Genomic DNA, 17,335 nt, shown 5'->3' on the forward strand with positions numbered 1-17,335 from the left:
GTGTGTGTGTGCGCGTACACGCATGTGTGAACTCTGTGTGTGTGGGGGGGGTCCTGTGTTTTAAGGGCCTTGTATTACAATTTCAGTTTGTAATATTTAAACTGATTCGAGACTATATCCATTAAGACCATTATAACTGGGTTATTACTCAATACTGTACAAGTTATCAACAGTTCAACAAACTCATCTCGGTAGGCCAGTAACCTGGCTACATTTCAACTGAATGAAATGGTACTGACCACACTGAATCAAAAAAGATCTTTAAACTAATTTTACTTGCAAATAAATCTGAAAAAAACACTGTTGATTTCTAAAGCCATGGAAGTTTTGTGGGTGGATGAAAGTTTGAGTGCAATAAAAACGTTTGAATGAAGTGAACTTCTCATAACAGGATAAGCACAGTTTTAATGATTTACGTTTAAGCTAGTTGCCCTGTTCCTGCTCTAACGTCAGTTGTAGGTGCAGTTGTGAGAGCTCTGCAGTTTTAGAAATGCTCTGGCTCCATCTAGTGGACACTGGTCAGTATATATTTTCTATTCAATTTTCATAGTCATCAACCACTCAGTTAGTCATCCAGCCATCTGCATGATTAATGTTTCTCCAAAGCCAGCAATACACTCCACGATGTGCGAAGGGAGAAGCATGACTTGACTGATGGCTTCTCTCGGAGGATGTTTACGCCTGGACACACTGAGGCTGGCTGTCAGCCATATCTCCACAAGAACAAATCCCATCTGTTTCGTGTTGTTTCCCAATTAAAGTTGGGCAGTATGCTGTGATACGCCTAACCCTCGGCCCCTCCCTTTGCATTTATTGGCTCAGACGGTAACATCAAGTTAATCACCGGTAGCCAGAATGGGACCGGAAATCATATGAATTTGCTTTTTTTTTAAAAATAAATGCCTGAAATATTTTTAAACGATAAAGCCATTGTGTACCAAATGTGTTGGAGAACATTTGAAAGTATAACAATAACTCGACTCCCCTACATGTCAAATTCTTTATATCAACATTTTCATTGGATGGAGACTTTATACAGCAACAGCAACATCATTTACATCCAGAAAATACACATGATAATTACAAGGGTAACGGTAAATTTACAGATTATATTAGATATATAAAATAGTCTGTTTTAATAAGGAAGATGATAGTAATTGTGGCAATTACATTTCTGCAAAATCAGTGCTTCGATTTATTTTCTTTGATATTTATTAGACTTGTATTTTGTTTATCAAGATTTGTCCCGCACTGATGTTCATAGAACATTATATGGTAATTGGTAAATTGACACTTATATAGCGCTTTTCTAGTCTATAACATCCATTTTCATCAGATTTTACGACATAATATAGCTTCAGTAGCCTGAAGTATATTCATGAAATTTCGCTCTTGGGTCAATTACAATCGTGCTTTTAATTTGAAAGTAGCGACGTCGAGTTTCCTATTTCTTCTGCGTCACTTGACTCTAATAAGAACATTTGATCGAACTTGGAGAAAACTTGGATGTCTGCAGCTGGAATTCACTATCAAACATTTCAGACTAAAAAACGTGAACCAGGGAGTTTTTTTTTCTTCTAAAGGGAAATAGAGACCGAGGTTTATTACTATGGACCCCAGTAAGTCTGCGAGCGCTCCTCCACAGGAATACGGTGATGAGAAGTCCTCCATGGGCCAGGTGCCACCTCCGGCCTACTTTGACAACCCCCACCCGGGGTACCCTCACCCCGGCGCGGCATACCCACCACAGATGCAGGTAAGCTTCCCAATATCCGGCATCACAAATAAAGACTAATGTAAATTACTAGTAATTATATGGTTTAAAAAAAAAACATTAATTAACGAGAAAGTATTTTTTCTTTTACAAAATCTCAACCCTGCTGAACACGACAGCAAGCCGATGTCACGTTTAACGCAGTTTTCTTCCATAGAGTTTGAACTTTGATTTACCGATATAATTATCATTAAAATATATTTTAGAAGCTTTTATTTTCTTATTACGGTTTTTACTGAAGTACATGGTAACATTTGTTTTTATCGTAGAGGGGTTGTAGGTATTTAGATAGGCTTGTCTGGCTCACACGGAAAAAATTAATCTGGAGATTATTAATTAAAGACCTGTGAATTTGGATCCCATCAAGATACAATCAAACTCAGCACTAATATAGAAATTGATTTTACACGAATAATGGTATGTTTGATGTAAGCCTGTACCAGACCACCACTGTGACCTAAAAACTAAAAGAAAAAAAAAAAAAAAACATACTGTGCCTTTGTGGTAAAAATAAACTGTTAAACCTCTCACTTCCTCTGTGAGCAATCACATATCCCAAGCAACATCTTTTTTAAGTGAAAACGCCGATGGGAGTCGGGGGCTATTTAGTCGGTTTAGGTTAAAAGGTCTTTTTGAAGTTCTAGTTTTTGTCATTTACGTTGTAAAAATAATCAGTAAAACACATACACAAGGTTTCCTCATATAAATAAAGTAAAAAGTAAGTAAATGTAATGTATCTTGTGGGTGGATGAAAGTTTGAGTGCAATACAAACGTGTGCATGAAATGAACTTGTCAAACAGGAAAAGCACAGGTGTAATTATTTACATTTAAGGTAGTTGCACAGTTTCGCTTTTGCCATTTTACCATGCAATTGTTTTCACACACACACACACCACACACACTGTTGGAAAAATTGTGATTTTCCTAACACACACACACACACACACACACACACACACACACACACACACACACAGACTTTTTAATGACATCCTCTTTCACCTGAAAGTGAGTTGTGTTTCATGTATGTCGTCAGCAGGGCTTCGGACCTCCTCCACCTTATGGGGGTGCAGGATATGGACAGCCGTATCCCGCGGGTCAGCAGCAGTACCCAGCACAGCCGGCCACCGTCACTGTCCAGCCCACAGTGTACGTGACTCGAGGCCCGCTGACTGAACCTGTGAACGACTACCTGTGCTACTCCATCTTCACCATGCTGTGCTGCTGCCTGCCTCTTGGAATTGCTGCCCTCATCTACTCCATCATAGTGAGTTTGAGTCGCTCACCAAGCACTTCATCAGAAACAGCAAACTAATACTCCTGACCTGTAGCTGCATGACGTTATGCGTTGGACTGCTGTCACATGATTGGCTAATTGGATAATAGCATAAATAAACAAGTGCACAGGTATTCGTAATAAAGTGAACGTAAGTTCTTCACAAACCGGTACGTCAAACAAAAATTTTTTCACCACAAACGCAGATCTGAGTCAATTAATTCTGAAAATTTGTGACTCTAGAGTTCACCCCACAGCTGAGCAAAATACATTCATACTAATAAAGAAAAACAATCTGTATCACAAATTTACAAACAAAAACCAAAATCAAAAATGAGTGCTGACCAAAAAATCAAACTACTCTGAAGACAGTGGGTCACCACAAAATAAGAAGAACCAAAGGAATTACTGCAGAGATGGAAAGAAAGTAGCAGTAGCAGTTATCAAATTACTTTGTTCTAGTAATAAAAACGTGCCCTTCTAAAGAATAGCTTAGCGATGAGCTTGTATTATCTCTGCCACAGTGGTATTCATGTATTATAGCTACAGACCAGATAATGTAATAAATGGAAAGTCTTAGTCAAAAGGTAAATATGTATTTTTGTTATTATTGCGTCTGAAATGAGTAGCTGAAGGAAGTGGAGGTAAGTGAGCAAGAGATGGCACATGATGGCAACAAAAAACTGACAAAGACATTTGGTGGTCGTGAATGGTGTGTTAGCTCAGAGGTCCCCTGCCCTGAGTTATATATTTTTAATTGCCATAGGATCCCACTCACTCCGTCAGCTTTTATTACATGATAACAATCTAGACTTAGAGACAGAGATTTTTGACTTTACTGTTTGGCTCATGGATTTTTAGCTTAGTTTTTGTCTGTTTGGACTTTATTAGTATTAGTAATTGTAATAATAGTACATTCTCTCCTCTTGGTCTAAATGTCTGTTCCATCACAGTGTCAGATTTCCTCCTCTCCAAAGTAGTTACAGTGGTGGAAATGAATTAATCAATACAAAAGAATGACTGCTATGTATTGTTAAACTCCAATCCAGAGTTGAGCAAAAACATGAATAGTTTATCAGTATGACATGGAACATAGTTTTAATACTTGAGAGAGGACTGATTCTTCAGTTTACTGGCAGTCATGTGTTTTCGTTTCGTGACGTATTTCAAAAAGTTAATGAGTTGGTTTTCACACTGTGAATCACAGGAATTGTATGGTGTCGAAAAAAGTACACAAAAGTTGGTTGATTGTTTCCATGAGGTCGATCTTAAAACTTCAGAGAGGAAAAACTCCTTTGTGACTTCCTACACGTTTTTTAAACGAGTTAAAAGCCAAATCTAAAACATTTAAAGAGTTACTCGCACATGGAAAGTAGACTACTTTGAAGCTTTAAAGTTGCCAGAAATCGGCTTTGATAAAGTAATTTTTTGTATGGTTTGAATTGTACACTGCAAAAAACATACTGTACATTTTGCTAAGTCATTTGCTGCTTGCGCTTGAAGAATGTGAAACTAGGCAGATGATATTTTCCTGAAGGCCTGTATGTATGTTTATACACATGCATGCAGCCTGTAAATACTTAACCATATAATGAGGTACTTTGTTTGCTCCTAAAGTCAGTGTATTACATTGTGTTCAGGCTGTGTGTATGTCAGGGTATGAACTGCTGACCAACAGCTGCTATAGCAGCAGATGTTTAATTCTATTTTTAGAAGTATTTAACAGTTGAAAACAACACACATGACATGTCAGTCTGCATCAATAGAAACAGAAAATTTTTGCTTCTGCTTTCAAGGCTCTTACAGTACAGGACTGAGCTGACTCCACCCTGATGCAGGGAAAGATAAACCAAACTAAGTTAACCATAACGTAAACTAAACTTAGGGGATAGGAACAGCCATAATTTGGCAATATTCCTTAAGAGATAAAAAGCTGTTTTGGTCACCGTCTCTTTGTGTAAAGTGAAGTTTAACTGAGAGTCTTTTAACCCCAGGGACCTTTTGCAGCGTGTGTATGTGGTCTGTGTATTCTGGTTTGAGTTGTGATTCTGAAAAGCAGAAACACGATTTTGTCATTTGGTTGAAAAGGATTGAAATACTTTGTCAGAAGATTTCTATTAAAGTGAATCATCATCACAAAGTTCCTCATAACATTAAAAAAGATTTTACCCACAGCTATTTTTTTTTTTTATATTTTATTTTTCAACTAATTGTTCACTTATGTATTTCACATTTAGTGAAGTCATGACGTTGTTTAATGGAGTGTCTAAATGACCCTTATAAATGTAAAAATGTTTATATTCTGGCGGGGCTTAATGGGATGGTTCACCAAAATTACACATTACTAATCCTCACAAAAACAGTAAATTCGTTATCCGACGGAACCTGTGACCATCACAGCAGAAATTCTACTCTCCTCTGTTGTATTGGGTGGAGGCAGATATCTCAGCTCTCAGAAAACGCAGTGGTAGATATCACCAGATGCAGGGCTGTGTGTCAACTATCAAATACCAAAAGCTGGAATGAAATAATTAGTCGGATTCATGTGTTAGCTTTGTTTGTCATTGTTTGGCAATGTTTTCTTTATTGTAATTTAGATCAAGTGAACCTTAAAAAGGGTCGTATTAAAAGACCTTGAATTCATATCACCAGCTTTAATGATAGCTGAAAATTACTAGTGTTGCTAATGGATGTTGGTGTGGTTTCCTGCATTACATAAACATGAACATCATATCTTTTGGAGATGTAGTCATATTGAAGATCCCACAGTGCACAGTGCTGCTACATGCATCATTGCAGGTCAGTACAGGGACTTTCACAGAATTATATGATGTTAAACTCCAAAATCCGAATCTTTAATGGCTCCTGGAGTCGTGGCTGTGGAACAGACATAACAAGATCAAACATGTCCCCCAAAAGGTTAAAAACAGAACTTAAACTTTAGCTAAGTTGCGTTAAACCTAGTGGAAAATTCCCACTGTGACTTAATCTGTTTCTGTTGTTTCTGAGCTTCCTCTTCTTTCTACAGTTGGTCAACAGTTATTTAACCTGAACTCATGTGTTGTTCCTCTACAGCAAATCACAGGCTTTTTGGGTTCTGCAATGAAATAATTTCCAGCTTACTTTGCAGATATGATCCAGGTCCCTTTATAGTAACCTCCCCCAGCAGACCTCTATCTTCCAGTCCTGTCCTGTCCTGTCCTGTAACATCCATCTTATAATCTTGCTTAATGGCTCTCTGTGGACATGTCCTAACAAGTGTACTTTTGATATGAAATAACCTTTGCAGGATCCACCATAACATTACCTTGTAGAGTCATATGTTGGAAGAGGAGACTGAAACGCACACATGGAAACAATTCCCAGATCAAGAACAGTCCCATTCCTTTGGACATCCTCTTTGTGAGATTGTAGCTGCTTGAATGGTAAGCAGAGCAGCTTTGGAAAAAAACACGAGTCCCAAAGTTACTTATCTGAGGTATTTTAGCCTGATGTGCCCTCAAGAAAATAAATCACTAAATAGGACAGTGAAATGTCAGCTTAATAGATTTATTGTATTTGGTACCAAAGTGACCAAAGTGTATTTCTGAAGTTCATTTGTATCACATTTCAAAATAGCTTCTTCCACTCATTCAATGCAGAGCACAGCAGTAATGGGGATAACTGAATTATATTTGCAGTTGGTCGTTTGGTCGCCTGGGAACAAGAACAATAAAAAGTAGCTGGGTAAAGCTGTGTACATACTGTAACAACTTGGCTGTGGTCTGCACAGCTGTAACAGATTGTCATTTCCATGAAGCATTTAAACACCTCTGAGTGGCAGTCAGTAGATAAGACTAACACTGTAAACTGTAATCTACCTCAGCGCTTATGAGTCAGTGGCTCCTGGGTGACTGGAGGATCTCATTGTTTTGGTTGGGAGTTAGTAAAGCTTTAGGTTATCATAACAGGTGTCATGGAAAAGTATACCAATAAAAAGGTTGAAACATTTATTATCTAAGGAACACAGAATTGATATAATTAATCATGAAATCTTATTTTCTGATGGTATTTTTTCTTATTTATTACATTATGTGGTCATGTTTTTAGTTAGAACAGCAACCTGGGAGGCTGTATGCTAAACATGCTAACATGATCACATTGATAATGTCAACATGTTAAATTTTAGCAGGTACTATTTGTCAGGTTCACCATATTATGTTAATGGTTCGTATGACAACATTTGCTAAAGTTGCATGTTAACAAAGTACAGCAGAGGCTGACGGGAATGTCATTAGACAACAGTTGTGCGGTAGCATTAATGATGTTATAGGAGAAGGTGTTTCCATATGAACCATTGTCCTCAGTGTGTAAACACAATGGTGCACAAAGACACAAGCACACAGGCTTTAAATCCTGGGTTCCCACTGGTACTTCTCCTTGGAAAAGGGGAGTTTATTTCTTGTGTCTTCCAGGGAAATACAAGGATCTAGGGGGTTAACGCTGTAATCATCATTGAATACTGCTTTGTTGAAAAGTTGATTCTCAGTGTAGCCCCATGTTGTGTTCCTGTTGTGTTTCCTGAGAGTCAGACTTGTGTATTTACGTACAAATGTTGACTTCTGTCTCTCTTGTTTTTTCCTGTCGCTGTTATATTTCTCTGTCACTCGTTCAGGCCATTCCTTTGTCTCAGTAATGTGTCTGGCAAAGTGGTAAAGTCGCCCACTCTCATTCTCTGAGTCGAATGAGCCCACTCCCAGTCAAACACACATATATATGCCAAGCCAAGTGTGAGGAAAAACTGAAAACGCACAAACACTGGTGTTGGAATTTCCCTTCAGAAACAGAAACACAGTACTCTGAAACTTTTGGTTGTTGGAGCTTCATCGTCTCATTATGTTCATATAACTTCATATAAATTCTCTCACAGTGTGTGACCAAATGAGCAAATGAGGCAGGCAGCCAGGAACACAACCATTTCCCCATTTTTTTTCTTCTGTTATCAAATATCTGTCTTTGTTGCTCATGGAAATTAATTTTTCACTATGTAATATTCACATATGTATGGCGTTACATGATATTCGCCCTAGTTTGCAGTTTTGTCTTCACTGCAGTTCTACTCACAGACACTGACTTTTCTGTTTTACTGAATAGTTTCAGTCAAATGTAATGTATCTGTTAGTAGTATGAATGGTGGCCGTCACATAGTCATGAGGATCTAATCTGTCTGTCAGTATGGAAATGATAAATGAAAGATAAATAGTGGCAGAGAGGAGGGAGAGGAAAATGTTCTTGGTCATGCTCTACTGAGTCGTTTTGTATAATTCGATGGGTGTGGTTTGTGTCTCCATTATTCTGTAAAGTGGCTGCATTATGAGGGAGCTGGTTCAACTGAGGGGAGATGGAGCCTGGAGAGATTCAGAGGAAAAATGAGGGGAAGCGATGAGAGAGAGAGAGAGAGCGACAAAGACTTTGAGATTAGGAGTGAAGAAGGAAAGAGGGACAGAAAGAGAGAGTCCGAGGTGACAGTTTATGGGAGATCATTTAAGAGAGCCATTTTTGGGGTTGGGTGCATGTCAAACTGCGTGCATGCATGCTTGGGAGATTATAGCTGGAAAGCTAAACAGAAAAGGAAGCAGAGAGGGCAATGAGATAAAGTGGAAATATGAGACAAGGAGAAGGCAGAGTTGGAGAGATACAGAGCTTACTGCTAGAATCTGTCCCATTTAACATTCTCTCTCTGGCATTTCAGCCACTATGGACAAGAGAGCAAAAGTGCCTCAGTCTATTAGGAAGCAAAAGTAATGTTGATTTCAAATCCACAGTCTTCATCTTACTGCTGAGAAAAACAATATACTCTTTTGTGAATGTCTAGAAAATGAGAATTACTTTCTGTTGGACTCGGGATGAAACTTTGAGAGTTGCAAAGCTGAACACTGGAGTATCTAGACAAGTGATACTTTTGTCAGGGTCAGACATCAGTGCTGTCTCTCTCTCTCTCTGTCTCGCTCTCTCTCGCTCTCTCTCTCTCTCTCTCTGTCTAGTGCCAAGCCTCTCCTCGCTTCTATGGCAGTGTCATCAAACGTTTCTTTGTTTCCCAAAACATCAGCTTTTCCTCACAGCTTAGCTCTTATTGACAGTGGATGAACATCCAGGCAGTAACTGGAAGGGGTCCTTACATTGTGAAGCCATTATTAGTACTTCCTGTCCTTCTGCAGAACCCTCTGCTACTACAATAACAACATCTATCATCGACAAGTATAGGAAAATAGCTAATCACGCATTATAGATTAAATAATTCACATTCGAAATAATAATTTTATTTTGAAAAAGATTTTTCTTTTACCGCCAAGAACCACTTCCATTTACAATATTGTCACTGTGTACACACACACACATGCCTACAGGCTTGTGTAGTTCCAGCAACATTGCATTAATGCTTATTACACAAATGTAATAACAAACTCAGATTCTAACCCCACATCATGGCCCTCAAGGCAGGCAATTGTTGCACTGTAATTGTAATTTAACCATTAAACATTAACCATTCATGTCACCATTTTCACAGCATGAGATCATTTCCTCTTGCTCTTCTTAACATACCGCACTATTCATAACAACCAACCAATTTACCATGAATGAACATGTGAAAGCTCCCTGCTGATCTGAGGGTCCAGACTAAGTTTACTGGCAACAAAAGCTTGTCCATCATCAACTTTTCATTCCTCTGATTTTTTTGTTGTGATGTGATTTCATAATTCACCCTGGAAGGTGCAGAGATTGAACAGAGCCATGTAAAACTACCCAGCTAACTATCACTGATATTAAAGAAAGCGTTGTTATTCTAGAGCATAGCATCAAGTTACACTGCCAGTTTTAGATATAAAGTCCCAGTGGAGCCAGCTACATGTTAAACCACTGAGAACAACATGAAGGCAAACACCTGTTGCCTGCCATTCAATATGGTTAAAAGGTCATGATGAACTCTGTAGCATGGGGTGCTGTAAGGGAAATGGCATACAGTACACCAACACAACACAACAGACGTTGAGTAAAATGTAAGCTAAAGCAAAGTCTCCTGATCTTGATTGACCTTCATGTATTTCAAATATAAACATATGTATTTTGTGTTGGAGTTGAAGGTACGGTGAAATACTGAATAAACACACCGTGACCACAGTTAATGTAAATATTTGTTTGACAGGGTTTTCCCAGTTCAGTATGACTTACTGCCTAACTGCAACAGGATGGCATTGCTTATCTTTATCATGTGTGTTTGAGGTTTGAGTGTTGTGCAGAGCAGAGTAACCACACACCTTTTCATCTGAGCACTTCACCTAGTTAAAACTCACATGACTTTACAAATGTAGCTTTAGACTGACTTCTAACCTGGGTTAACATGTAAGTTATGTAAGCTTGACGACTGCCAGTGAGTAACACTCAACACTTACAGTCATGTACTTAGATTGCTTTACCAGAGTACAGAGAATTTATGGCTGTCGTATCAGCATAGAGTCGCCTATTTACATATTAAGCAGATATTGAACAACACTAGAATTCATGACATGGACTTAATACTGGATTTTGATTTGTGTCCTAATGAATTTACGTCCAATATTAATTATTGGCTGCTAAATGCTCCACGATGTTCACTCTCTAGTTGCTAACTATGTGTCATTAGGTGCGCACACACTGAAAGGCTCCATAGTCAGGTAATAATATTTCAAGGGTTAATCACTGCGCGCGACCCCTTCTACATTACATATAGTAATTCGATCCATTATGACTACAAAAAATGTATTGGTGCAGCTTTAAAATGAAACAAGCAACCCGCTCATCCCAGCAATGAGTCACTGTGATACCTGGTCTGCAACAGTCAATGTTTCAATACATCCAGAGTCTCAGCAACAACTAAAATAAACATGTAGTAAATAAACATGTAGTGTGTTTTTTCTGTTGAGGGCAAGTACCAGGCACAAGCTGGTGCCCTCGGGTGGGCCTGAGCATAGAAAGCCAGACTGTAACAAATCCCAGATGGGGCATTTTAAAGACCAGCCTAATGGACCTTTGAAGTTAAAAATCACACAGAGCTCACTCTGAAAAGGCAGGCGTCCCTGAAAAGACGATAGGCTAGAGTCGACGCCTGTTCAGGCTACGTAAACAACAGCACTTGGGCCGTGGTTAGCTAAGAACTATCCACAGAACACACAGCCTGTGTTTCTGCATCTGTGTATAACTGTCTTTAGTATGAAAACAGGTACATGTGTTTCAACCAGAGGTACAGACAGCAGTGTCACAGAGTGGAATGCATTTCCCCCTTTGATTTTGCCATCAGCCAATCAGAGGCTCAGAGTTGAGTGTGTGGTCACCATGGGAGTGAAGGTTAGGGGTGGGGGATGTTTTGCAGAGGTATCATGGAATGTTCCAGCAAATGTTAAAGTGATGTTGAGAGTGTGGAGTGAATGACAGACAGAGTTGCAGTGAGTGTGACAGAAATTTTACAAGACCTGTGTAAAAAAGAGGTTAAAGAAGTTAAAGAGTAACATGGATGATAGCTGGCTTACATGAGCCACACTGAGTCATGACAGTCCCATAAATTGATGTGAATAATTACAGTCTATATGTGGATCTGCCGCAGGGGGACTTGTGATTCAGGATGGTTAGTCGACTCTGGACATTTTGAAGCAAATCCAGAGATCGAACTGACTGAACAGACTGAGAAAAGCTCTGCACACTGATCTGAGCTCTGTTTGTTGACAAGCAGTGTATGGGCTCTACTTTATACAGTGTGTCCCTGTCGGAGAGCTAACAGAGAACAGCTAGCAGCTGTCTGCAGACATCAGGCTGATGTGTTGGCAATATGAACAGTGCAGAGGAATTAGCGAGCAGCCTTTCACTTTCTGCCTTGTCTGTACTCAAAGTGAACCTCTGGACTTTGTGAATTGAATCAAATAAGGGTATCAGTGCTGATATCCAGCACTGAATTTTGCCACGTTGAGTTAACAGGCTGGACTATTCTGCAACCATGACTTTTTTTGTCTTCTTGTGTGTGAGAAAGGCCCAGCAGGCTTTTGATATCTGCTCCATCTTCTCTTCTGTCAGCTTTACCAGACAGACCCACTCACAGGAATGAAGATAGACAGGCTGCCAGTTGAGCAGCATCAAGAGGACTGAACCAATAAGCATCAAATACAATTTAAGCAGAAGCACATCAGTCTGTATAATACAATTTAGGGACACTGGCTAGCAGGATATGAATGCATCCAAGCAGCAATTCTGCTGTTGTCTCTCTTCCCTTTAATTCCCTGTTAAAGGGAGTTATGCATATTTTTTCTAATAATTACCAAAAGTTCCCTATAAAGAATTATGTAATTTGGGACTAATTATAGCATTCAGTGCAGAATTTACTTGATAAAATGTGGCACACATATTTTAAACTAGAGCAGAGTTGTGCTGTTTCTGACTGCTCTCAGATTTCAGCTACTTTGGTGTAGAGGGGAAATTATAAATATGATACACATGCTCATCTGTGATAATGGCTTTTAAGAGATAAGCCACTCAGTATAACTGTACAGCTAGTTTTATAGACAGTTGTAAATTACCTTTCACTTCCTAGAATTAGTCTTTGATTGAGGATGGTACACCGCTCATAGGATTCACAACGGTGGTGAAGCTTTTCAGTTGGTTTTGTTTTCCCCTTTGACTCATTGTAATAGTTGTAGTTTGAGTAATGTGATTCGCATCAAGTACAGTTGTTTTACAGCAAACAGTACAGCATCATAGATCACTGAACACAGCCACTCTTTGAACCATATGTAAAGACATTTTTACTCTCTGATATTCAACTGTCAAACAGTTATAGTGGTTGCAAGGTTCCCTCTGAAATGAAATGATCCTTTAAGATCCTACAAGTACTTGCCCTGTTAAAAAATCCTTAAGAAGACACTGAAAACCAGCTCAGGCTGTCCAACAGCTGACCTCTAAGCAGTGCGTAGAGAGTCAGAGACAGAAATATTCATGGACCTTTCTGCTTCAATGCGTGTGTGTGCTCGCGTGTGTACGTGCGTGCGTGCGTGTCTTTTTGGGTCTGCAAACAAAGCTACCATGAAGCTACAGCCAGGAGACCATTACTTTAGCATAAAAAACAAAAGCAAGGTTAAACAGCCTTGCTCTATCCAAAGGTAAAAAATAAATAAATCTGCCCACCAGCACCTCTGCAAATCACTAATTAACTTTTTATTGTTATTGCTAGTATTGTTATCAAGAGTGAGTTGTTACCTTTGGACAGAGCCAGCCTTGGCCTGTGCTCATGCTTCAAAGTCTTTATGCTAAGCTAGGCTAACCCTCTTCTGGCTTTCTTTAACATTTGAGATGATGCAAAAGTTGTTCATACATCAGACGGTCAGACGTTATGTTATCTATTATTTAATTCTTAAAATATATACAGGTCAAATGAGCCAAAACATCTACTAGTCTAGACGGCATTAAAATAAAATAAAGAAAATCTCTAGCTGCAAATAAATGGGAAAGGTGTATTTGTAAATAATGCATTGCTGTGAGGATGGAGCCACAGATACTTTGAAAATATTTTACATAAGACCATGAAAAGATACTTACATAACATCCTTATATAATATCTGTAATTATGAGTCATCATTTTATCCATGCTAGGACGTCATTCTATAGAATATGGAGGAATATGTTTATTTTTCTATTGTGAGGTTATAATTTTTTATAATATTTTGTATTCATTTTATAGTATTACTGGTAATTATATTGCTGTATTTGCAAGTATTCTTTGGTATGTGTCAGTATGGGGGTACTCCATAGGGGCCAAGTGCTTAAAGATATTGGCTATAAATCTATCATGGGTTAGTGTCAGCTAAGCCGATAGGACAGAGGTTTCTCTGTTCTCTTGAATGGTGCAAAAAAACTGTTGTTCGGGGGAATCTCTGCTGTCACTCTGCTTGTGTAAGTGAAAATTTCACTATATTGTACAATATTTTTCGTCATCATCATCATCATCATCTACCACTGTGTTTTGTGTATTTATTAGTGATGATATTCATTCAATTTCCACAACAGACAGAGACTGTGAAACACAAAATAAGAAAAATATCCCGTTGCTCCTAACCTTCTCTCTGAGTGATTATTTTACAAGTAAATATAGACAAAGTCACTTCATAGTCTGTGTCTTTAATTTAAGTTTTTGGTGTTGTGGTTATAGAATTAGGATTTTAGCAGCAGCAGAGCGGCAACTTGGAAAGGATAAACATGTAGTTTTAATGGGCCGCATTTCAGTCACTATTTGAAACTTGTCCCGTTGTCTGACCACAGAAACAGAAAAACATGTAAATAACAACAACTTTATTGTGAATTCTGCTGTATTAAAATACTGTATATGCTAGCACAGAGAGTAGGAGAGAAGCAAAAGGATAAAAGGCTGAAACCAGCTGACACTAGGCAGAATGCAAATAGGACGCGATGATGTCAGTTGTTTACAGCGGTTCCACAACAGTTTTCAACTACGTCCTCATTTTCACACACTGACCACACAAGGTCCAGCCTTATTTAAGCAATATCACACGAGAGGGAGTGATGTTGTACTGAATATCAGCATGGCTGTGATTCAGTCATTCAGTCATTTAACTATAAGTTAAATAAGTAAGAACAGATTATGATTTGTTTGTTTATTTCTTCATTTATTTGTCAACACCAACACAAATAGTTCCAAAACTGGACTGATACTGGACTGTTGCTAACCAACACATAATCATTTTCCTGACCTGCACAATGCACACTAGCTTGCTACTTTGTCTACACATTACCTCAGATGTGCGCTGAAGTATTCAGGCTTCTTCCCGTCATTCTCTTCTGACGACCATACATCATTTAATCCAATTTCTGAAAATGTTTTCATCTTTGCCGAGTTTGTTACAATCTAAGATAGTTAATATAGAACAATTAATATAACACCTGTAACACATGTATTTAAAAGTCCCAGTGCTGTTGCACTCTATATCAGCACTCATGTAATGCCTCTCGTCCAATCAGATTACTTGGTCGGAACTAATTGTTGTATAATCTATGTTTTGACATAGTCTTGTTAATAAAACAATCTTTGTATTTCCTTTTATGGAAAATCCTCCCATTATTGTGGTGCACTTTTATTGCCACAGCTTTTCAGTCTATCTCCTAATATTTGTTCTCATTTTCAGGCTCGTGAAGCCAACCACACTGGGGACCGGAACGCGGCAGATCGGAGCAGCAGGATGGCCAGGACACTGAACCATGTGGCCCTGGGACTCGGTATCGGGTCCTTTGTTCTCCTCATTGTCTACATAGTGGTTGTGGCAGCCTTTACCAGCTAAATTTGATTCAACATCTTTTCTATGTCTGTAGTCCCCATACGCTAGATCAGATAATCAGACCAGATTAGGAACCATCAGAAGGAATTATTATTGGGACATTTTTAAAGCTTGAGTCATCTGATTAGCTACAAGACCTTTAAAAGTTATTGATATTATTTTTTAAATTTGTTGGCCACTTAATGTAAAGAGACCGCAAAAGTTCTTTATGTAATCCATTACTCTCCAAGCCACTACAACTTTCCAAAGATTCATGTTTCAGCAAAATTTTTGTGTTTGTGATTTGCTTTCTGTTATCACACATCAGAAATATACATGTTTTTTTTCTTTTTTATGAAAAATGTTTTTCAACTCTGATGCCTAAAGAGGCCAGTTTCATTTCAATGTTGCTCTGCCACACATGCACACTTCAAGTATTATCCAAAGAGATTTTTACATGTGTTCAAATTGCAAATCATTGTCAATTCTGCAATTTAAAGAGATTTGCCTGATTGTACGATGGGAGAAATACTGCTGCCTTTTCATCAGAATTGTTTGCTGTAAATATGCACTAACACCCTCTAACCCTCTTAGAACTATGCTAATAAAGAATAGCATTTTAAAAACTAAGTAATGCCCAAAAATAGGCTTTGTGCGGCTCGTGCTGAACAAGTGAAAAAAAGCAAAGTTTGAGTCTGTCTGTCATCAATGAGTCTCTGATCTGAGAGTGCACAATACAGAGGGAAAGGAACAGGAATGCGCCGCTTCTCACAAAATCAGCTGAAACTTAGCAACACGCTACAGTGGAGCCAATATGGTTGACACAGCCAGTTGCTCAATCACTGGCTCTGGCTCTCTGTTATGAAAGCTGTGGTGTGTTATTTATTACTAGCCTGGGTGTTGTTTGTCATGCAATGTCTGTATGTTCTTTTCTTAACCAAAGCTGAAAAAGAAAGATGTTACTGTATTACAAATTTCTTTATAAATAAAGTTCAAGTATATTGAGAGAAAAACCATGTGCCGTCTGGTCTATTTGGATCATTTTTTTGTCTGACCAGTGCCAGAGCCTAACAAGGTTTGTCGCAGGAACATTTATCTTACTGCTGGAAAGCCGAGAGAGGAAGTTTGGAATAGATAAAACTGCAGCTTTAATCTGCCTCTGTCAAATACAGTATTTTCTAGACAGTAGATATACTATCTGTAATCATGCAAATGATTTCCTTATGGGCTTTCAAATACTGGTGCCTCACATTGTAACCGTGCCATTTTTGTTGCACAGTGTTCTTTCAAAGGTACAGTAGATGTATCATGTAGAGAATAAGGAGGGGGAGTTACCACTTTGCTATGTTGAATTGAAAACACAATTTGTTTTAAGTAAAAGCATGTTTAAAGTGCAGACACTGCACCCGCTTCAATAGTTTTAGTGTCAATACAGATTTCTTTTCTCACACTGAGACATGTCAATTGTGTAAGAGAAGAGAATTAACCAATCTGATTTCCTGTAAAGAATTGGTCTGATGAAATATCAATATGGGCAGAAGTTTGGGGAGTCATTATGAGTTACTGGAAGTGTTCCAAGGCTGTTACGGTACATGTTTGTCTTAGGTTCCTTCTTTCCCAGCCACATCCTCACATCCCCACCATTTACTTGCTCTTCCATTTTACGTAATCACATTCTCCTCCTCCCTCCCTCCCTCCTTCCCTCCCTCCCTCCCCATCTCCCTGCTTATTCCTGTTCTTTTACCTCACTCACTCACTCACTCACTCACTCATTCTTCTTCTTTCTTTTTGACCCCTCCTCTCCCTGCCACCATCCCTCCCTGTGACCATGTAATTTCAAACCTGCATTTCTGTCATAGCCATCATTCTTATTGTAGGTAATCTTCCTCTAGGATTTCACTTTGCAAAGTTTGACATGCCATTTTATAAGTCTTCTGACCTGTATTGCTTCTTTGGAC

General features: G+C 38.6%; 1 protein-coding gene across 2 annotated transcripts; it reads left to right on the forward strand.

The window, feature by feature from the left end:
• Positions 1-1,452: 1,452 nt before the first annotated feature.
• si:dkey-33i11.9 (synapse differentiation-inducing gene protein 1-like) lies at positions 1,453-16,393 on the forward strand. 2 transcript variants are annotated; one of them, XM_056381503.1, is made up of 3 exons: positions 1,453-1,756; positions 2,812-3,042; positions 15,249-16,393. In XM_056381503.1, the coding sequence occupies exons 1-3, from the start codon at positions 1,610-1,612 to the stop codon at positions 15,399-15,401; spliced, it is 531 nt and encodes a 176-aa protein (XP_056237478.1). In that variant the 5' UTR covers positions 1,453-1,609; the 3' UTR covers positions 15,402-16,393. The 2 variants fall into 2 exon arrangements, with proteins under 2 accessions (XP_056237478.1, XP_056237479.1); XM_056381504.1 differs by having other exon boundaries at positions 2,815-3,042.
• Positions 16,394-17,335: the final 942 nt, after the last annotated feature.

The sequence above is a fragment of the Seriola aureovittata genome, chromosome 7, assembly GCF_021018895.1.
Source record: "Seriola aureovittata isolate HTS-2021-v1 ecotype China chromosome 7, ASM2101889v1, whole genome shotgun sequence".
Taxonomy (NCBI): domain Eukaryota; kingdom Metazoa; phylum Chordata; class Actinopteri; order Carangiformes; family Carangidae; genus Seriola; species Seriola aureovittata.

What these genes read in the sequence shown, in the direction of transcription:
- si:dkey-33i11.9 (XM_056381503.1), top strand. Translation starts at nt 1,610, where the DNA reads ATGGACCCCAGTAAGTCTGCGAGCGCTCCTCCACAGGAATACGGTGAT. An exon ending in CATACCCACCACAGATGCAG is followed by an intron (nt 1,757 to 2,811) that starts GTAAGCTTCCCA and finishes GTATGTCGTCAG; the next exon opens with CAGGGCTTCGGACCTCCTCC. An exon ending in CCCTCATCTACTCCATCATA is followed by an intron (nt 3,043 to 15,248) that starts GTGAGTTTGAGT and finishes TCTCATTTTCAG; the next exon opens with GCTCGTGAAGCCAACCACAC.